The sequence below is a fragment of the Aythya ferina genome (genome assembly GCF_964211825.1).
Source record: "Aythya ferina genome assembly, contig: HAP1_SCAFFOLD_29, whole genome shotgun sequence".
In the NCBI taxonomy this organism is placed as follows: Eukaryota; Metazoa; Chordata; class Aves; order Anseriformes; family Anatidae; genus Aythya; species Aythya ferina.
The window spans coordinates 1,598,507-1,617,023 of record NW_028181463.1 but is presented as its reverse complement, the minus strand read 5'-3'; the positions used below and the strand labels follow the sequence as shown (position 1 = coordinate 1,617,023).

The following is an 18,517-nucleotide window of genomic DNA, read 5'->3' as shown; positions in this document are numbered from 1 at the left end:
CCTTGGCTGTGTTCCTGATAGCACATTTGGAAGAGGTGTCCAGACTTCTGGGATTGCACTGAGCAAGACCCTCTTGTTATTGTGGTGCAAGCAGGGAGGCCAGCTGTGACCCAGGGCTGCACAGTGCCTGCTGCTGTCTGCAGCCACAGGGATGCCACTGCAGAGGGGACAGGACTGTCACCAAGGCATATGAAAACTCAAGACTAACACAGAAAGAAGTACAGTGTGGAAGCTAAATGAGAGCAGCAGTGAAAAGACCACATCCTGCTGCTGGCCATGGCCATGGCTCCAGGCAAGCAGCAGCCCCGACCTGAAGGCAGCAGAGAGGCAGAGCCCAGTGGGCAGTGAGGGGCAGTCCCAAGGGCCACTGAGGATGCTCCTGCATGTGTCAGCTGGGCTTTTGATCCAGAGACCCTCCTGCGTGCTGAGGTTGCTCCCCCAGCTCCAGAGGAGATAGGAAGAGACTGACACCAGTGAATTTCTGATGGATTTCTTTTTGGGTTTACCTACACAGGAAGCCAACTTCAATTGGAAAATAATTGACTTCTACAGTGCTAGGAAAAAATATTATTTAAACAAAAGTGAAATAATGAGAGAAAATAACAATACAGATATTTAATAATTGAAGATATCACGTTATTTTCTTTCTTAGAAAAGCCTGGATTTCTAATATTAGGCATAGTATTACAGGTGAATTTGCTGAAGATGTGTGTATTCAAGTAGAGTCCTGATGGAATCCCTTAGTTCCTGGTTCCTCATGCTGTAGATGAGGGGGTTCGCTGCTGGAGGAACCACAGTGTACAGAACTGTAACCACCAGGTCCAGGGATGGAGAGGAGATGGAGGGGGGCTTCAGGTAGGCAAACATGGCAGTGCTGACCATCAGGGAGACCACGGCCAGGTGAGGGAGGCACGTGGAAAAGGCTTTGTGCCGGCCCTGAGAAGAGGGAATCCTCAACACTGCCCTGAAGATCTGAACATAGGACAGCACAATGAAAACAAAACAATCAAAGCCTAAAAAAGCACTAAACACAAGTGCCCCGACTTCCCTGAGGTAGGCATCTGAGCAGGAGAGCTTGAGGATGTGGGGGATTTCACAGAAGAACTGGTCCACAGCATTGCCTTGGCAGAAGGGTAGGGAAAATGTGTTGGCCGTGTGCAGGACAGCATTGAGAAAGCCACTGCCCCAGGCAGCTGCTGCCATCTGGGCACAAGCTCTGCTGCCCAGGAGGCTCCCGTAGTGCAGGGGCTTGCAGATGGCAACGTAGCGGTCGTAGGCCATGACGGTGAGAAGGGAATACTCTGCTCCAAACAAGAAGAATATGAAGAAGACCTGTGCCGCACATCCTTGATAGGAGATGGCCCTGTTGTCCCAGAGGGCATTGGCCATGGCTTTGGGCAGAGTGGTGGAGATGCAGCCCATGTCGAGGAGGGCGAGGTTGAGGAGGAAGAAGTACATGGGGGTGTGGAGACGGTGGTGGCAGGCTACGGCACTGAGGATGAGGCCGTTGCCCAGGAGGGCAGCCAGGTAGATGCCCAGGAAGAGCGCGAAGTGCAGGAGCTGCAGCTCGCGCGTGTCTGCGAATGCCAGCAGGAGGAACTCAGTGATGGTGCTGCTGTTGGACATCTGCTTTTTTCAGGATGTGATCCTGAAAAAAGAAGAGGATGAGAGTAATAAAGTACAAGAAATGTATCAGAGGGAAACGAATGCTCTTTCTCATTTAAAATCATCACCTATATTGTGACATTTAGCAGATCCCTTTCATGCATCCTGATTCATTCTGCCTGACGGAGTCTGTTGGAACAGGGGGCTCTACTGTGGGCAGTTCAGGAGTCAGCCCTGTCCTACAGCAAGAGGTGAAGAGGAACATGGGGAAATGTTGGTTTCACTTCCTTCTTGATCACAAAATGCTTTGCCCCAGTATCGCTCCCAGTTCACCAAACTGCAGAGCAGAGCTGTGGAGCCTTATTTATTGATTGATTGATAGATTGATTGACTTATTTGATTTTTTTGTTTCCTCTGTCCCACCACTCCTGAGGAGTGTTTCCAAGTCACAAACCCTGGCTATTTGTGCTGAACTCAAAGGGAATCCTTGTAGATCATTATCAGAGAAAAAGGGACTGTCACTTTAGTGCACGGTGTTCTCCTTCAGGCCAGTCTGTCCACCAAGTGTGGTTTCAGCTGCCCTGTGAGAGCTGCAGGAAAATTCTATTCACATGTTTGACTGAAAAGAACAAAGACCCTGCTGAGAGCAGAGGAATCCAAGCTCACAGTGCCCATCTGCACACCCCTCACCCTGTCCCTCCACCCAAGCACACCAAGGACTCACGCCATGGGCATGTGAAACCCCCATCCCCAGCCAGCCTGCAAACAAGACCAGCAGCAGCACGGCCAGCTGGAGAAGCCAGGAGGAATGCCAGCGTGCTGCTGCCAGGGGAGGCAAGGCCAGGGAGGGACAGACGGACACTCAGCAGACCCTCCTGTGCTGCAGCTCTGCCTGCAGATAAGGCAGCTCCTTCTGGGGATACCGGGGGCTTGAGGGCAGAGGCTGTGCTGGTGGGAGAGGAGAGCAGGGGGTGTCCCAGGGAAGGTGCCTGCCATGCAGGGGGTTGTGGGGAGGTGCCTGAGCCCTCCCTCACACAGCATTTCTGTCAGTAGCTCCCTCTCACTGCCTGCCCATGTCCCTACTTGTTTCTATGTCCCTTCTGGGAGCTGGTTCTGTTGCCCCACATCCCCTCCCTGTCCATGCTCACAGACCCCATCCCACAAGCTGTGTGCTTCCTGAGTACAGGACATCACAGGGGTTGCAGCTCCTGAAGACCTGATAAGCCCTGAGGAGACAACAAACATTGTTGTTCCAGTCTTCAGGCTGAGGTGCCTGAAGGGATTTAATCACGTTAATTGCTGCCATGTTGATCTCTCCCTGCAATACTCTTGCAGTCTCAGTCTCCTGTACAATCCAGACAATTCATTGTCATGAACCCTGCCTCCCCTCCACTCCAAGAATCTGAAAGCACAGAATCCAAGCAAGTCTTCCATTTCAGATAAACCAAGCCTCGGTCTTCCTATTAAAATGCCCCCTCAAAAATACCACTCTCTAAAACATCTTCTATGCCACATTACAGGTAGAATACGACCCATCCTGACAGATGCTATCAGCCATCAGATGTGCCAGCTGTAGAAGACCCCTCTGGCAACCCCACCTGCAGTGCCCTGCTGCCAGAGCCTCACGGTGTCAAGAGCATGCAGATGTGTCCTGCCACATGCTGCCCTCTGTTGTTGCGCTCCTCAGTGCCTCCAAGCCCTCTCTCCTTCTCTCCTCTCTGTGTGCCAGCTGTGGTCAGAGCCCCCAGTCCTGCTGCGCTGTGCAGAGGAGCTGCTCCTGGCCACAGTTCCCTCTGTGCTTCATGGGACTTTTTGAAATTTTTTTTTTCATGTCCCACGAGCCCAGCGCAGCTCAGTAGCACAGCACCAGCCCAAGGCACTGCAATCACCCCTCTGAGGCCTTTGCTGATGAGCCCACGAACCTCAGGCACTCAGAGACAATTGAAGACATCTCTCCAGAAGTCCAAGTCAGAGGCAAGTTTCCTGCAGTGTCCCCCTGAGGGCCAGCACTGACACAGCCTCCCTTGGAGCTCGTTAGAGCAGAACCCTGGAGGCAGTGAGGACAAGGAGACAAAGGCAATGTGAAAGTGACACTGATGTGTAGGAAAATTGGATGTGTGTGACCAAGCACAAAGGCCAGGCATTGATCCCAAGTGCTTGGGAAGGGAGATCCTTTCCTTTACAGGTTGCTCAGGGCTCTTTGTGGGGCAATAGGAGATGGGGATGTGCATGGCCAAGTGCAGGAGAATGGTACGACCCCTGCCTGGTTCATAGGTGGGGGGTCAGGAGGCAATGAGGCCCTGGTGCTTTAACGATCAGCTGTCTCCTCATGGGCATCAGTGGAAGAGATAACAGCCATAGATATGAACACAAAGACCTGGTCCTGTTGGGACTTTCAGCCTTGTCACAGCCCTCTACCCTGTCTATACATGGCTTTGCTAGGGACTCCGAGACCTCCACATCTTTCCTTTTTGGCTGCAGACCCTTATCTCTGTGGTGTCACAGCAGATCTGAGATGAGCGTGATAACTCAGATCTTCTTGGTGGCCATGCTCCTCATAAGACAGCTCTGTAGGAAGCTGGCCTGGTTCCTGGTGAGCAGGCACCACTGCTCCTATGGCATCCTTTGTTGTGCCCAGGCCCTCCTCCTCCTGGGCACTACTCACTCAGCAGTATCCGAGGCTGCCCTGATGTGTGGGGTTTCTCTTCCTCTGGTACAGGGCTGGGCTCTTCTCCATGTTAAAGTCAAGTGTTTTCTGAAGTCAAAATCCGGCAGTTTCTCAAGGTTCACCCACAGTGATGCTCCATTCTATCAGCTGTTAATGTCAGCAGGCAGACAGGTCAACCTTAGTGTAATTGTGCTATATCTGACTAGACAGCAGCAGCAGCAAGAGTTGCAGGGAAATTTGGATAATTCACGAGTAAACATTTGAATGGAATTGCAACACAGTCACAGAAGGTAGGGGATGGAAGGCTGTCAAGTTCCACATTTGCTGTGCTTTCTTCTCATGCATGCTGTCAGTTTCTCTGGAATCGTGTCCTGAATGTTATGGGGCTGTGCAGGTCAAAATTAGAAGGGCCAAAGCCCAGCTGGAGCTCAATCCATCTATTACTGTCAAAGACAATTAAAAAAATAAAATATAATAAGATAAAAATGATATAAATAATTTAAATGAAGGAGGATTAGGGAGAATCATAATGCTTTATTGGATTTTTGGGGGAAAACCCAGTGACAAGGGATGAGGTAAAGTCTGAGGCACTTAATGCCTTCTTTGCCTCTGTTACTAGCAGCAAGACCAGTTTTTCCCCTGGACATTTCTTCCTCCTCATGGCCAGTGCCATCCTACCATTGCACACTTTGTGGCAGTTTTTTTTTCTCCTGCTCTTTCCTACTACCAAAGAAAGCTCCATCAGGGTGGAAACCACTCCTGAAGTAGGCATCCCAACCCAGCAGGCTCCTTGCGGCCTCTCAGCAAACCAGACACAAGTCACCCCAGCAGCAGCTTCCAAGCCAGGGGCCTGCTGCTGGCCTTGCAGCTTCTTGGCTAGACACAGCCAAGCCTTGTGCCTGCTGCTGTGCAGTCATGGACTCAAGCAGAAGGGACAGGACAACCCATATGGGGCCTTCTTTCTGCCTGGGTCCTCCTGGCTCTGGAGGCAGAGGGGATCCCACAGTCAGCATGCCAAGCAGGTGCCTTGTGCTGGCCTAGCAGGGCCACTGCCAGATGTCAGCCCAAAAGTGCAGCTCCCAGGGAGAAGTCAAGGCTGACCTGCCACCTCCAAACAGAAATGACCTCACAGTCCCTTTCCATGACACGTTCCTGCTGCTGCCCTATCAAGTGCAGAGACAGAAGTGACCTCACAGTCACTGCCACAGTCACATTCCTCGTGCTGGGGCAGGAAATGCTGAGGCAGAGCTGAGCCCTTCAGAGCACTCCCATCCATCTCCTCTTTGTGGCCCACAAGCTGATCAGACCCATGACCCCTCATATCCATCTTTGCATGCCATGTGATTGCAAAGTAACCTCACAGTTCTTGGCCTGCACTAAGGGCCACACCCAGTATGGTACCTAAAGGTAAGCGTTAGGAGAGGGGCTGAAGGTGAGGAAGTCAATGCACAGGAACAGGGGAATCAGCTGTTAGGTGCTCATGCATCAGGGGACTAGGGCTCACCTTTCTGCATTTGAATTTAAAGAAAGATTTATTGGGAGGGATTGGTGTTCTGCTTTGCGTATCAGGTCTGTGGTTAAGGTGCGGACAAGCTTAGTGATTTAGGGTTTGTTTAGTTTTTCCAATAATTCTAGGCCTAAATAGAGCATTTAAATCTAGTGTTAAGGGTAGGGATCAAGGTAAGCAAGAGAGTAAGGGTAAGGGAAAGAGGCTGTGGGCTGAGTTTTGGTTTCAGTGCATACTTAGAGGTCAGGCATAGGAGTAGTTGATTCCTGTCTGGGTGTGGAGTAACATTTAAATTTAGGAATTATGTTTGCTCTTTGAAGCTGGGGAATAGCCTCATATAAGCGTTTTAAGTCACAGTTACAGCAGCTTCCGCATAGCCTGAACCAACTTACCTTTTACAAAATCTTTAGTTTCTGCTAGATAATCCCTATTCCCTCTTCCAATTCTCACATTTCTCCTGACCAGGGCTTCTCCTGACCTCACTATATCCGTCATATTCTTAGGGGCATCTTTCTAGTGGCTTTCATGATCTCAGAGTATCCATCACACCTCTGTTGGCTACTCTATTCCTGAGAAAAGTGGCACTTAATTCATGATGGAAAAGGACATAAAAGTCCATCAGAGCACCCTGAACATGTGCCCAGCAGCTCTGCACCATCACAAAAGTGCAGATCCAGCCTACAAGTTTTCTTTCCAGAATGGCTCCTATGTCTCCGGGGTAACTTTTCCCAGGCACTCACTTCTCCTGGTCACACCACTCTTGCCCGCAGGCCCCATGTGTCTCTCCAACCCTCCCCTCTGCCCCTGCAGTAGTGGCACCTCAGCGCAGCAGGTTGGTGCATCTCCAGGCTCAGGGGTGTTTCCTGAGGGCCTGCCCCGTGTGGGGAGTGGTGGGGAGGAAGAGAGCAAGGTCATCTCCTGGGGCATGGCTGAGCACAGCCCAACCATCCTGCACCGTGGGCAGGCCCCTGCTCCCAGGCTGAGGCACACATGCAAGGTACACATTTCTCCATCATCCCAGCTTCACGCAGGGACCTTCAGCCCTGCTCCCAGTCCCAAGATTTGGCTACTTCTCCACCCACAGATATACCCTGCTTTCCTTTTGGGGACTCAGGCAGGACTTTAAGGATCTGCAAAAGTCCTGAGTGTCTCTGTTTCTCACAGCCTTCACCCAAGTCTTTCTCCTGGCCCTCCCCACTGCCCAGCACTGCCTCTCAGGTGGTACTCAGTGACCCTTCAGAAGGGCCTTTGGGCTTCCTCAATTGTCCTAGTGCTTATTAGCAATTTCCTGGCTCTTTCCAGAGCTCGGAGGGAACCTTCTTGTTCATCAGGGGACCTGTACTGGCTCTGGCTGGGACAGAGTTACTCTCTGCAGAGCAGCCCATGAGGTGCTGTGTTTCGGATATGTGACCAGAGCAGTGCTGGTGACCCACAGTTCTGGTCGCTGTTTTTGAGCAGTGTTTGCAGAGCATCAGGTCCTTCTGTGGCTCACAATTTCTGAGTTTTACTTGGTTTTGCTATTCTGTCCCCAGTTCCTCTAGAAGAAGAGAAAGCAGGTGGCCGATAGGTGTTTATCTGCTGGATGCATGGAGCAAGGAGGTGTCCGTGGTGCCAGGAGATGGAAGTCCGTGAAGCTGCAGGAGCCCTGCTCTCTTGCCTGGCAGATCCCCAGCACACAGTGCCTGTGCCCTGCAGGGCCAGCCCCGCTCCCCAGGCCAGCACAAGAGGCCTGGCCCAGCCACAGAGCAGCCTGCCCCAAGCAGGGGCCTGCACAAAGAGCTTTCCCTTTCTCCTTTCCCCATCAGTGCAGGCCCAGCAATGCTGCCCTGCTCTACCCCAGGGCCATCCCTGCTCCCAGCAAGCCTTACCCAGGGCAATGTGTCTGTGCTGGCCTCACCAGCCGTTGCTTCTTCCATCCCCGTGCTCCCCAAAGGGCCCCGAGCTGTCGGTGCTGCTGTGAGAGCCAGGGGCTGTGGTGCCCTGGGACCCCCGCGGGTCTCCCCTGTACCCGTGCTGCTCAGGGTGGGCAGCAGACCTACATCCATGGGGATCTCTGCTGCTGAGCCTTTTCCATCTGCCCTGATGGCTTAGCAGCACAAGGCAGTGCTGGGCAGGACCATGGGGTGTTTCTGAGGGCACAAAGGGCAGGCGAGTGCTGCACCACACCTTGCCCACGGCACTTCAAAATGCTTATCCTCAATTACTTTGCAGACTTATGGGCCTTTGCCTGCTGGCTCTTCACAGTCTCTTGTGGCATTGCAGAGCCTTCCCTTAGCCCATGGACTCCTCAGTTTCACCTTTTCCTTTAACAGACCTTTTTTTGGATGGTCACACATTTTATGAGGTTCTAATCACTTCATCTGAGGACCTTGTCCCTGCAGATCCCCTGACATCTCCTGGAAGCTCCAGATTCCTCTCCAGGCTGGAATCTGCTGCCTGCCCCGCTGCAGGGGGTGCAGTCCCATGCAGATAAGTTTAAGATCAGTTGTTATCTCCTTAGGCAAGTTCTGCCATAATGGAAGCTCTTGGTCCTGCCCTTGGTTCCTCAGGGACCACCCTGGAACTTTCAGCCTGTGTCCTTCACTCCATGAAGAACCCCCAGAAAACAGAAGAGCAGGGAACAGCCCCTTGGTTTCCAGGCTCCTGGGTTTACCTTCAGCAGCCCCTTTTGTTACTGTGGTGCTAGCAGGGAAACAGCTATGACCCAGGGCTGCACAGTGCCTGCTGCTGTCTGCAGGGATCGGGATGCCACTGCAGAGAAAACAGGGCTGTCATCGAGGCATATGAGAGCTCAAGACTAACACAGATACAAGAGCACAAGAGAACAAGGTGGAAGCCAAAAGCGAGCAGGAAGGAAAAGGCCATATCCTGCTGCTGGCCATGGCCATGGCTCCAGGGAAGCAGCAGCCCCGACCCAAAGGCAGCAGAGAGGCAGAGCCCAGCGGGCAGTGAGGGGCAGCCCCGAGGGCCAGCAGGGCTGCTCCTGCATGTGGCAGCTGGGCTCTTGGTCCTGAGCCCCTCCTGCGTGCTGGGGCTGCTCCCCCAGCTCCAGAGAAGATGGGAAGAGAGGGATACTGAGACCATTGAATTTATGCTCTCTTCTTGATTGTCTATACCTACAGAGGAAGCCTAGTTCAATAGTTTGAACGGAAGATGTAGTCAAAGTAAAAAAATTACTAAATAAATTAAAACAATATCAAAAATTATGAAAATAATAAAAACAAAAAATGATATGAAAATCTCTCATGTCAGTTTCTCAAATAGAATGGTAGCGTTTAGAGGATTATTATTACAATATGATAATACTAAGTATAAAAATGGTATGATACAAATCACAAGAATATTAAAAACACTGATGCTTAAGAAACACATATAGAAACAATTTCATCACTGCAACCTTGAACTCCGGGTTCCTCATGCTGTAAATGAGGGGGTTCACTGCTGGAGGTACCACTGAGTACAAAAGTGACACCACCAAGTCCAGAGATAGGGAAGAGATGGAAGCAGGCTTCAAGTAGGAAACATGGAAGTGCTGAGAAAGAGGAAGACCACAGCCAGGTGAGGGAGGCACATGGAAAAGGCTTTGTGCCGGCCCTGTTCAGAGGGTATCCTCAGCACAGCCCTGAAGATCTGCACATAGGACACCACAATGAAAAAACAAATAAATACTAAAGAAACACTAAACACAAGGATGCCAATTTCCCTGAGATAGGCATCTGAGCAGGAGAGCTTGAAGATGTGGGGGATTTCACAGAAGAACTGGTCCATAGCATTGCCATGGCAGAGGGGCAGGGAAAATGTGTTGGCCGTGTGCAGGACAGCATCAAAAAAGCCACTGCCCCAGGCAGCTGCTGCCATCTGGGCACAAGCTCTGCTGCCCAGGAGGCTCCCATAGTGCAGGGGCTTGCAGATGGCAATGTAGGGATCATAGGCCATGATGGTGAGAAGATAAAATTCTGATGCAATCAAGAAGACAAACAAAAAGACCTGTGCAGCACATCCTTGATAGGAGATGGCCCTGTTGTCCCAGAGGGCATTGGCCATGGCTTTGGGCAGAGTGGTGGAGATGCAGCCCAGGTCCAGGAGGGCGAGGTTGAGCAGGAAGAAGTACATGGGGGTGTGGAGGCGGTGGTGGCAGGCTATGGCGCTGAGGATGAGGCCGTTGCCCAGGAGGGCAGCCAGGTAGATGCCCAGGAAGAGCGCAAAGTGCAGGAGCTGCAGCTCGTGTGTGTCTGCGAATGCCAGCAGGAGGAACTCACTCACAGAGCTGATGTTGAACATTTGGTGGTTCTGGCCATGGGTTACTGCCAAGGATGAAGAAAGCTTTAATAAGTAAGAAGACATACCTGAGATAAAGTTCTTACAGTTCTCACATAACTGCCCTGAAAACCCTTTCAGTCAGGCATTTACCAGCTCCCTTTCATATGCTCTTCTTGATGCTGCCTGAGGGTGTCCCTGGGAGCAAGGGACCATGCTCTGGGCAAGGAGTCAGTCCTGCCCCACAACCAGAGGTAAAGAGGAAGATGGGGTATTCTCAGATTCAATCAGCTGATTATAAAGAGCTTTTCAATTTTGTTGCTCCCAATTCACCCATCTGCAGAGCAGGGCTGCGGGGATTTATTTTTGTATTTTCTGTTTAACTGCCTACCCGACCCTGTTTTCTAAGGCATAAATCCTGGGCATTTCAAATGAAAACTTGTGGAGCCTCAGATGAAAGAGTCCCTTCAGAGTTTCATTTAGAGACAATTTCGAGCCATGCTTAGGCTCATTTGGCCTGTGCTGGCATTTATTGAGCTACAGAAGTATTGCACTCAGAGGTTCATAGAGACATGGAGTCATAGATTATCCCAGGTTGGAAGGGGCCCACAAGGATATTCAAATCCAAACCCTGAATCTGTACATGAAAACCCCCAAATTGGCCTATATCTGAGGGGGTTGCCCAGTTATTTCTGGAATTCAGACAGCCTCAGTGCTGTCACCACTTCCCTGTGGTACCTGTTCCAGTGCCTAAGGAACCAGGACACTGCTGCCTGCCCATGTCCTGGCTGGGAACTTGTTTCTCTCTCCCCAAATCTCTTCCCTGTCCAAGGCCAACAGACCCCATCCCACAAGCTGTGTGCTCAGACTCACTCAGATTCAACACCACTGCAAGTATCTGAAAGCACAGAAACTATAAAAACATCACTCCCTTTTTTAAAAAGGGTAGAAATGAGAATCCGTGGAACTATTGAATGCTGAGCCTCACCTCTGTGTCTGGCAAGATCATGGAAAAGATCCTCCTGGTATCAATGTCAAGGCACATGCAAAACAAAGAGGTGATCTCAGACAGCCAGCATGGCTTCTCCAAAGGGTAAATCATGCCTGACCAATGTGATGGCTTTCTACAATGGAGTGATCACATCAGACAACAAGAGAAGACCGACCTACGTCATCTACTTGTAATTCTGTAAGACCATTGACACTGTCCCACATGACATCCTTGTCTCCAAACTGGAGAGATACACATTTGATGGGTGCACCATTCAGTAGATAAGGAGTTGGCTTGAAGGTCACACTGAGAGAGTGGTGCTCAATGGCTCTATGTCCAAGTGGAGGCTGGTGACAAGTGTTGTACCTCAAGGGTCTTTCCTGGGACTGGTGCTGTTTAATATCTTTATCTGTGACATAGACAGTGAGATCGACATTGAGACAGTACATTCTGCGCTTGTAGCCCAGAAGGCCAACTGCATCCTGGGCTCCATAAGCAGAGGAGTGGCCAGCAGGTGGAGGGAGGTCACTTCTACTCCTTGTACTCTGCCTTTGTGAGGCCCCACTTGGAGTCCTGCATCCAGGACTGGGGCCCCCAGCACTAGAAGGGTGTGGGTCTGTTAGAACAAGTCCAGAGGAGGGCCACAAAGATAATCAAGGGGCTGGAGCACCTCTCCTATGAAAAAAGGCTGAGAGAACTGGGGCTGTTCAGCCTGGAGAAAAGAAGGCTCCGGGGTAACCTCTATGTGGCCTTTCAGTACTTAAAGGGAACTTAAAAAAAGATGGAGAGTGACTCTTTGCTCAATCAGATAATGAGAAGGCAAAGGGAAATGGTTTTAAGCTAGATGAGGGGAGATTTAGATTAGAAGTTAGGAGGAAATTCTACACTCAGAGGGAGGTGAAGCACTGGAACAGGTTGCCCAGAGAAGCTGTGGATGCCCCATCCCTGGAGCTGTTCAAAAGCAGGTTAGATGAGGCCCTCCCTGGACAACCTGATCTCATGGGGGGCATCCCTGCTTATGGGCAGGTGGTTTGTACCAGATGACCTTTAAGTTCCCTTCCAACAGGAGGCGTTCTGTGATTCTATGGTCTCACTAGCTATGCCTCAAGCATGACTCCCATCCCATTAGCCTTCCTGTGGTCTCTCACCTGACCAGAACAGAAGGTGCCTCGCCATCATCTTCAATGCCATGTGCATGCTTCTGCCCTTTACGGTCCCTATCTATGCCCCATTCGTCCTGCAGGTCCATCAGATCCAGAGACAGAAGTGACCTCCCAGCCTCCTTCACAGCCATGTGCCTCCTGCAGGCCCAGCACATCCTGAGGCACACCTGATCCCATCCCAGCATTCCCAGCCAGCTCCTCCTTGTGGCCTGTGATCTGATCACATACCTGTCACCTCACATGCCTCTTCCAATGCCATGGGACTGCTGCAGGACCTCACAGTCCCTGCCCTGCCCCAAGGGGACAAGCAGCTGAAGTTAGGGATAGGAGTGGGGTTGAAGCTGAGATGCGTTGTGTGCATGGTGGAGAGTTTTGGGAATTAGGTGTTCAGATTAACATATAGGGATTAGAGGTCACCTTCTAGGGTTAAGGGAATGGTAGGGCTTTAAGGGAAGGATCGGTGTTCTTCTCAAGATGCCTGCTCAATTTATAGGGGAAGATCAAGCTTTGGAGATTGGAGATTTGTTTAGTTCTTGACTGGGGGCTAGGGTGAAGGCTGGCGTTATAATCCTTGGTTAGGCTTAATCATCCTTTTGCTCAGCCTTCTAGTAGAAGATGGGTTTGACATCTGTCTTTTCTAAGTCCTAAGGAATGATTTTAATCAATTTGTATTTTCCAAGGTCTTTGAGATCAGTCTTATGACGATGTCAGCAGCTGTACCAGCACCTCTCTCCTTCTTCCAAAACCAACTCTAAGCAACCTGAGGACTGGCCAGGGGGATGATGAAATTTTGGGAAAGGGCTTGGTTAAAATCTCTGAGGAGAGCCTTTATGAGCTTCACATGGTCAATGATGGCAGTGTCATAGATATAGCAACATGGGATCATGGTTTGGGTTGGAAGGGACCTAAAGATCATCTTATTCCAACCCCCCTGCAGTGGGCAGGGACACTTTGCACTAGACCGGGTTGCTCAAAACACATTTCAACCTGTCCTTGAACACTTCCAGGGATGGGACATTCACAGCTTTTCCAGGCAACCTGTTCCAGTGCCTCACCATCCTCAGAGGAAAGAATTTCTTCCATATATCTAAGTTAAACCTACCCTCTTCTAGTTTAATATCATTTCTCCTTGTCCCATCACTACACCAACAAAGACTGTCTCCCCAGCTTTCCTGTACGTCCTCTCTAAGCACTGGAAGGTTGCTCTAAGGTTTCTCCGGTGCTGAGTAGTACCATTTCTCTCAGCACGCCTTCATAGCAGAAGTGCTCTAGCCCCTTGATCGCCTTTGTGGCCCTCCTCTGGACCTCTTCAAATTATTCCATGTACTCAAACTGCCGCGTTAAACCACAGAAGTCTTTTTGGCACCCAGGGTGGGGCACAAAGGGTTGAGATAAGGACAGATCTTACCACAGAGTGCTAAAGTTAAATTGTTATAAGCATTAGACCAGTTTAATAGTTGCTGATCACAATGTCAACATTTTGGATTTCAGGTCTGTTGGGCTTGTTTTCAGAAATGTGTTGTATAGCACATTACTTACTGCATGTGTGCTCATTGTGCTCTTTATCATTTCTGGGTCTGGTTTAAAGTTATTCTGCTATGTTGTGTAACGCTGGCTTATGAGTCAGGAAAATTACTGGTCATGTGACAAATCTGTTCTTTGTACTGAGCATTGCCATCACCTCCATACCTCAGGAACCATCACTCAGAAACTATTAAGAATTACACTCTTGACTTTTTTGCTTTAGGGAGCCAATCTAGGGGGAGAAAAGGGAGGGACACTTCTCCACTTCTTCACTATCTCCTTCACTTCCCCTTCTCCTCCAGGCTAATTACAACAGCTCTACAAAGCTTAGAATATCCATGGGATGGTCCTATTGTGATGTCTCCTGAATGTGTTTCAACTGTTGTTTAAGGATAAGCAACTCTTGAAGAATGCCCTCCAGAGACCTGCCCCAAGGCCGGAGAGTTAGGAGTGGCAGGGAGCATGGGAGGATCTGGGCAGGCACCTAGAGCAGTGGGCATCTCCAGTGCTTTGGAACTTCCCCCCTGAGCACGTGCAGAATCCTTAAAAACTGCAGAAGTGCTTGAAAAGGAGGGGTTATCACCTTGGCAATTCCAAAGGGAATTCCAAAGGAAGCCTCACTCAGTGTCACTCCAACCCCTGTGATGGGCCCTGAAGCTACTCCAACACCTCTGACATGTCCTGCAGCCACTCCAGCCCTTGTGACAGACCCCAGGTCTAGTCTGGGGCCTAGACCAGACGCACAAGGTCTGCTCTTGCTAGGCCAGAGCACCAACCTGTGCCAGATTCCACTGCTTCTACATGCAGGAGAAAACAGTGGGTGTGAAAATCAGGCTCCTGAGAATGGAAAAGAACTACTGCCCAGAAAAGAAAGGAGGGAGAAGAATGTTGATCTATGAAACCTTGACATAAACTTCCCCACGAGAGGATACTTTCAAGATCCAAAAGGGTACAGGTGGGGTTTTAAAGGATGTTAAAGAGCTGTCTACCTTGCCCAGTCCCTGGGAGGACCCTTCCATTTGTGGACTTGTTGAAGGTCAAAGAAGAGCAGGTGCAGATGGTTAATGCAATGTTCTACCAGTTGGGGACAGGCTGGACATCAGTCAGTAATTAGCAATTGCACTGTGTATAGCTTGCTTTGTACATAACAATAATAGTACTAAAAATAATTACTATTATAATTCTTTCTCTACCATTTCAGTCCTTTCAACTGCCCTGACCTCAACCGATAAACATGTGGGGGGGTTGGTGTGAGGCAACAGCTGTGTGGTGCTGAGCTGCCCGCCAGGTTAAAGCACATCATGTTTGACAACCACAGTCCAACAGCACAAATCAAACTTCTAAAAATCTTGTGTTCAGAGAGGAGCAGTAGATGATCAGTTCAGTCTGCCTCAGTGAGCACACCCCAGCAGAGACCCTGCTGCCTTCGGGAGCTGTCAGCCCTGAGGCCTTGGGGACACCTCGAGGGAGCCCAAGGGCACAGAGCAAGGGATGCCATGGTCGGGTGCTGTGCTGCTGAGCTGGGCCGGGCTCCTTGGCCCAAGGGCAGCTCCTGGCAAGCGCTGCAGAGAGACAGCTGTGCCCAGGAGCAGCTCCTCTGCACAGTGCAGCAGGGCTGGGGGCTCTGACCGCAGCTGGCACACAGACAAGAGAGAAGGAGAGAGGGCTTGGAGGCACTGAGGAGCGCAACAACAGAGGGCAGCGTGTGGCAGGACACATCTGCAGGCTCTTGACACTGTGAGGCTCTTGCAGCAGGGCAATGCAGGTGGGGTTGCCAGAGGGGTCTTCTACAGATGGCACATCCGATGGCTGATAGCATCTGGCAGGGTGGGTCTCTCTGTTTCTCCAGTGAGGAGTAGAAGATGTGTTAGAGAATGGCATTTAAAATTGGATTTTTCAAGAGAAAGACCAGGGCAGGGACTACCTGAAAAGCAAGACGTTTTTTTCAGTCAGTGTATTCATATTCCTGCAGTGGAGTGGACGAAGGTTTCATGGTAATGAATTTTCAGGGTTGTACAGGAGACTGAGAATCCTGGAGTATTGTACTGAGAAATTAATATATCAGTAATGAAATTTGAAAACTACCTTCCCAAACCTCATCTCACAAATTGCACCAATATCATATTGTGGTCCTCTCAGGTTTTATCCTAGCTGATCTTGGGGAGCTGCAAAAGCCCTGATACCCCCTGTCTTTGGGAGGTGTCTGCAGGCCGAGGCAGAGCAGAGATTGTTTTTAAAGAGAAGGAGCTGCCTCCTCTGCAGGCAGAGCTGCAGCACAGGAGGGTCTGCTGAGTGTCCGTCTGTCCCTCCCTGGCCTTGCCTCCCCTGGCAGCAGCACGCTGGCATTCCTCCTGGCTTCTCCAGCTGGCCGTGCTGCTGCTGGTCTTGTTCCCAGGCTGGCTGGGGATGGGGGTTTCACATGCCCATGGGGTGAGTCCTCGGTGTGCTTGGGGGAAGGGGAGTACGGGGACAGAGTGAGTGGTCTGGAGATGGGCACTTTTAGCCTGGATGCCTCTGCTCTCGGCCGTGTTCAGATTCTTCACAGGTCAACCTCTGAGTAGAACTTTCCTGCAGCTCTCACAAGGTGGCTGAGACCAGCACTGATGGACAGATTGTCTGTCCTCACTAAAGGACACTCCGCACTATAGGGACTGCCCCTTTTACTCTGAGGATGCACAAAGTTTCCCATCAAGTGCAGGAGAAATGCTCAGGAATTCTGTTTTAGAAAATCTCAACGAGTGTGATAGGTTAACAACAACAAAAAATCTGACCCTATACAATCAAAATTAAAGAAATCTGTATATATATATATGCTCTGATGTTGGATAACCCGGGAGCAACACTGGGGCAAGGTTCTTTGATATCAGCAGTGAAGTGAGTCTGAGAGTACCCCATGTTCTGCCTTTCCTCTGGCTATTGGGCATAACTGACTCTTCCATTGCCCACAAAGGAGTCCCCTGCTCCCAGGGATACCCTCAGGCAGCATCAGGAAGAACTCATGAAAGGGACTTGCAAAATGTCTTACTGGAAGTGGACAACTTTTCTGGTGATATTAGATGAGAAATGGGATTAATTTTTCTCTGATAAATCTGTTGTATGTTATTACTGTTCTTCCTCTTCTATGTGCAGGAACACATCCCAAAAAAACAGATGTCCAACAGAAGCACCATCACTGAGTTCCTCCTGTTGCCATTCGCAGACACACGTGAGCTGCAGCTCCTGCACTTCGTGCTCTTCCTGGGCATCTACCTGGCTGCCCTCCTGGGCAACGGCCTCATCCTCAGTGCCGTAGCCTGCGACCACCGCCTCCACACCCCCATGTACTTCTTCCTCCTCAACCTTGCCCTCCTCGACCTGGGCTGCATCTCCACCACTCTGCCCAAAGCCATGGCCAATGCCCTCTGGAACAACAGGGCCATCCCCTATCAAGGGTGTGCTGCTCAGGTCTTCTTTTTTGTCTTATTGTTTGGAGCAGAATATTACGTTCTCACAGTCATGTTGTACGACCGCTACGTTGCCATCTGCAAGCCCCTGCACTATGGGAGCCTCGTGGGCAGCAGAGCTTGTGCCCAGATGGCAGCAGCTGCCTGGGGCAGTGGCTTTCTCAATGCTGTCCTGCACACGGCCACTACATTTTCCCTTCCCCTCTGCCACGGCAATGTTTTGGACCAGTTCTTCTGTGAAATCCCCCAGATCCTCAAGCTCTCCTGCTCAGAGTCCTGGCTGAGGGAGATTGTGCTTCTTGTAGTTACTCTCTGTTTAGCCTTTACATGTTTTGTTTTCATTTCATTTTCTTATGTGCAAATCTTGAGGACAGTGCTGAGAATGCCCTTTCATCAGGGTCGTCATAAAGCCTTTTCCATGTGCCTCCCTCACCTGGCCGTGGTCTCCCTGTTTGTCAGCAGTGTCCTGTTTGCCTACCTGAAGCCTCCCTCCATCTCCTCCACATCCCAGGACCTGATGGTGACAGTTCTGTACTCGGTGGTGCCTCCAGCCGTGAACCCTCTCATTTACAGCATAAGGAACCAGGAGCTCAAGGAAGCCTTGAGGAAACTCTTTGGACACATGCTTCTTTGGCATCAATAATGTGTCTATAAAAATAACAGGAAAGAGAGGTTATCTGAAAAAAACTCTTCATACAATAGCTTGTAATTCTTCTATTTTTTTTAATTATTTCTTAAACTTGTAATTTTGACTGAATTCTACTTGTGTAATCCTACCTATTAATTAAGTTATTATCTGTCACCCAATCATCTAATATACCTACAGTACCAGGCTCTCTGTTTGGATAAAAAGAATACAGAAACTATGAATTTTGGTGGTGTCAGCTGCTCCCTCTTTGCATCTGCTATGGAGTTGGGGGAGCAGCCCCAGCACGCAGGAGGGGCTCAGGGCCAAGAGCCCAGCTGACACATGCAGAAGCAGCCCCGGTGGCCCTCGGGGCTGCCCCTCACTGCCCGCTGGGCTCTGCCTCTCTGCTGCCTTTGGGTCAGAGCTGCTGCTTCCCTGGAGCCATGGCCATGGCCAGCAGCAGGACGTGGCCTTTTCCCTGCTGCTCTCTTTTGGCTTCCACATTGTGCTTCTTTTCTTTCTGGGTAAGCCCTGATATCTTGTGTACCTTCGTGACAGTCCTGTTGTCTCTGCAGTGGCATCCCTGTGGCTGCAGGCAGCAGCAGGCACTGTGCAGCCCTGGGTAACAGCTGGCCTCCCTGCTAGCACCACAGTAACAAGAGGGTCTTGCTCAGGGCAAACCCAGAACCCTGGACACCTCTCCAAAGCTGCTGCCAGGAATACACCCAAGA

General features: G+C 50.5%; 1 protein-coding gene across 1 annotated transcript; it reads right to left on the bottom strand.

Annotated features, from left to right (window-relative positions):
* Positions 1-684: 684 nt before the first annotated feature.
* On the bottom strand, positions 685-1,626 carry LOC311428078 (olfactory receptor 14A16-like; the record flags this gene model as incomplete). The annotated part of the gene is made up of 1 exon (XM_084539637.1): positions 685-1,626. The coding sequence occupies one exon, from the start codon at positions 1,624-1,626 to the stop codon at positions 685-687; it is 942 nt and encodes a 313-aa protein (XP_084395763.1).
* Positions 1,627-18,517: the final 16,891 nt, after the last annotated feature.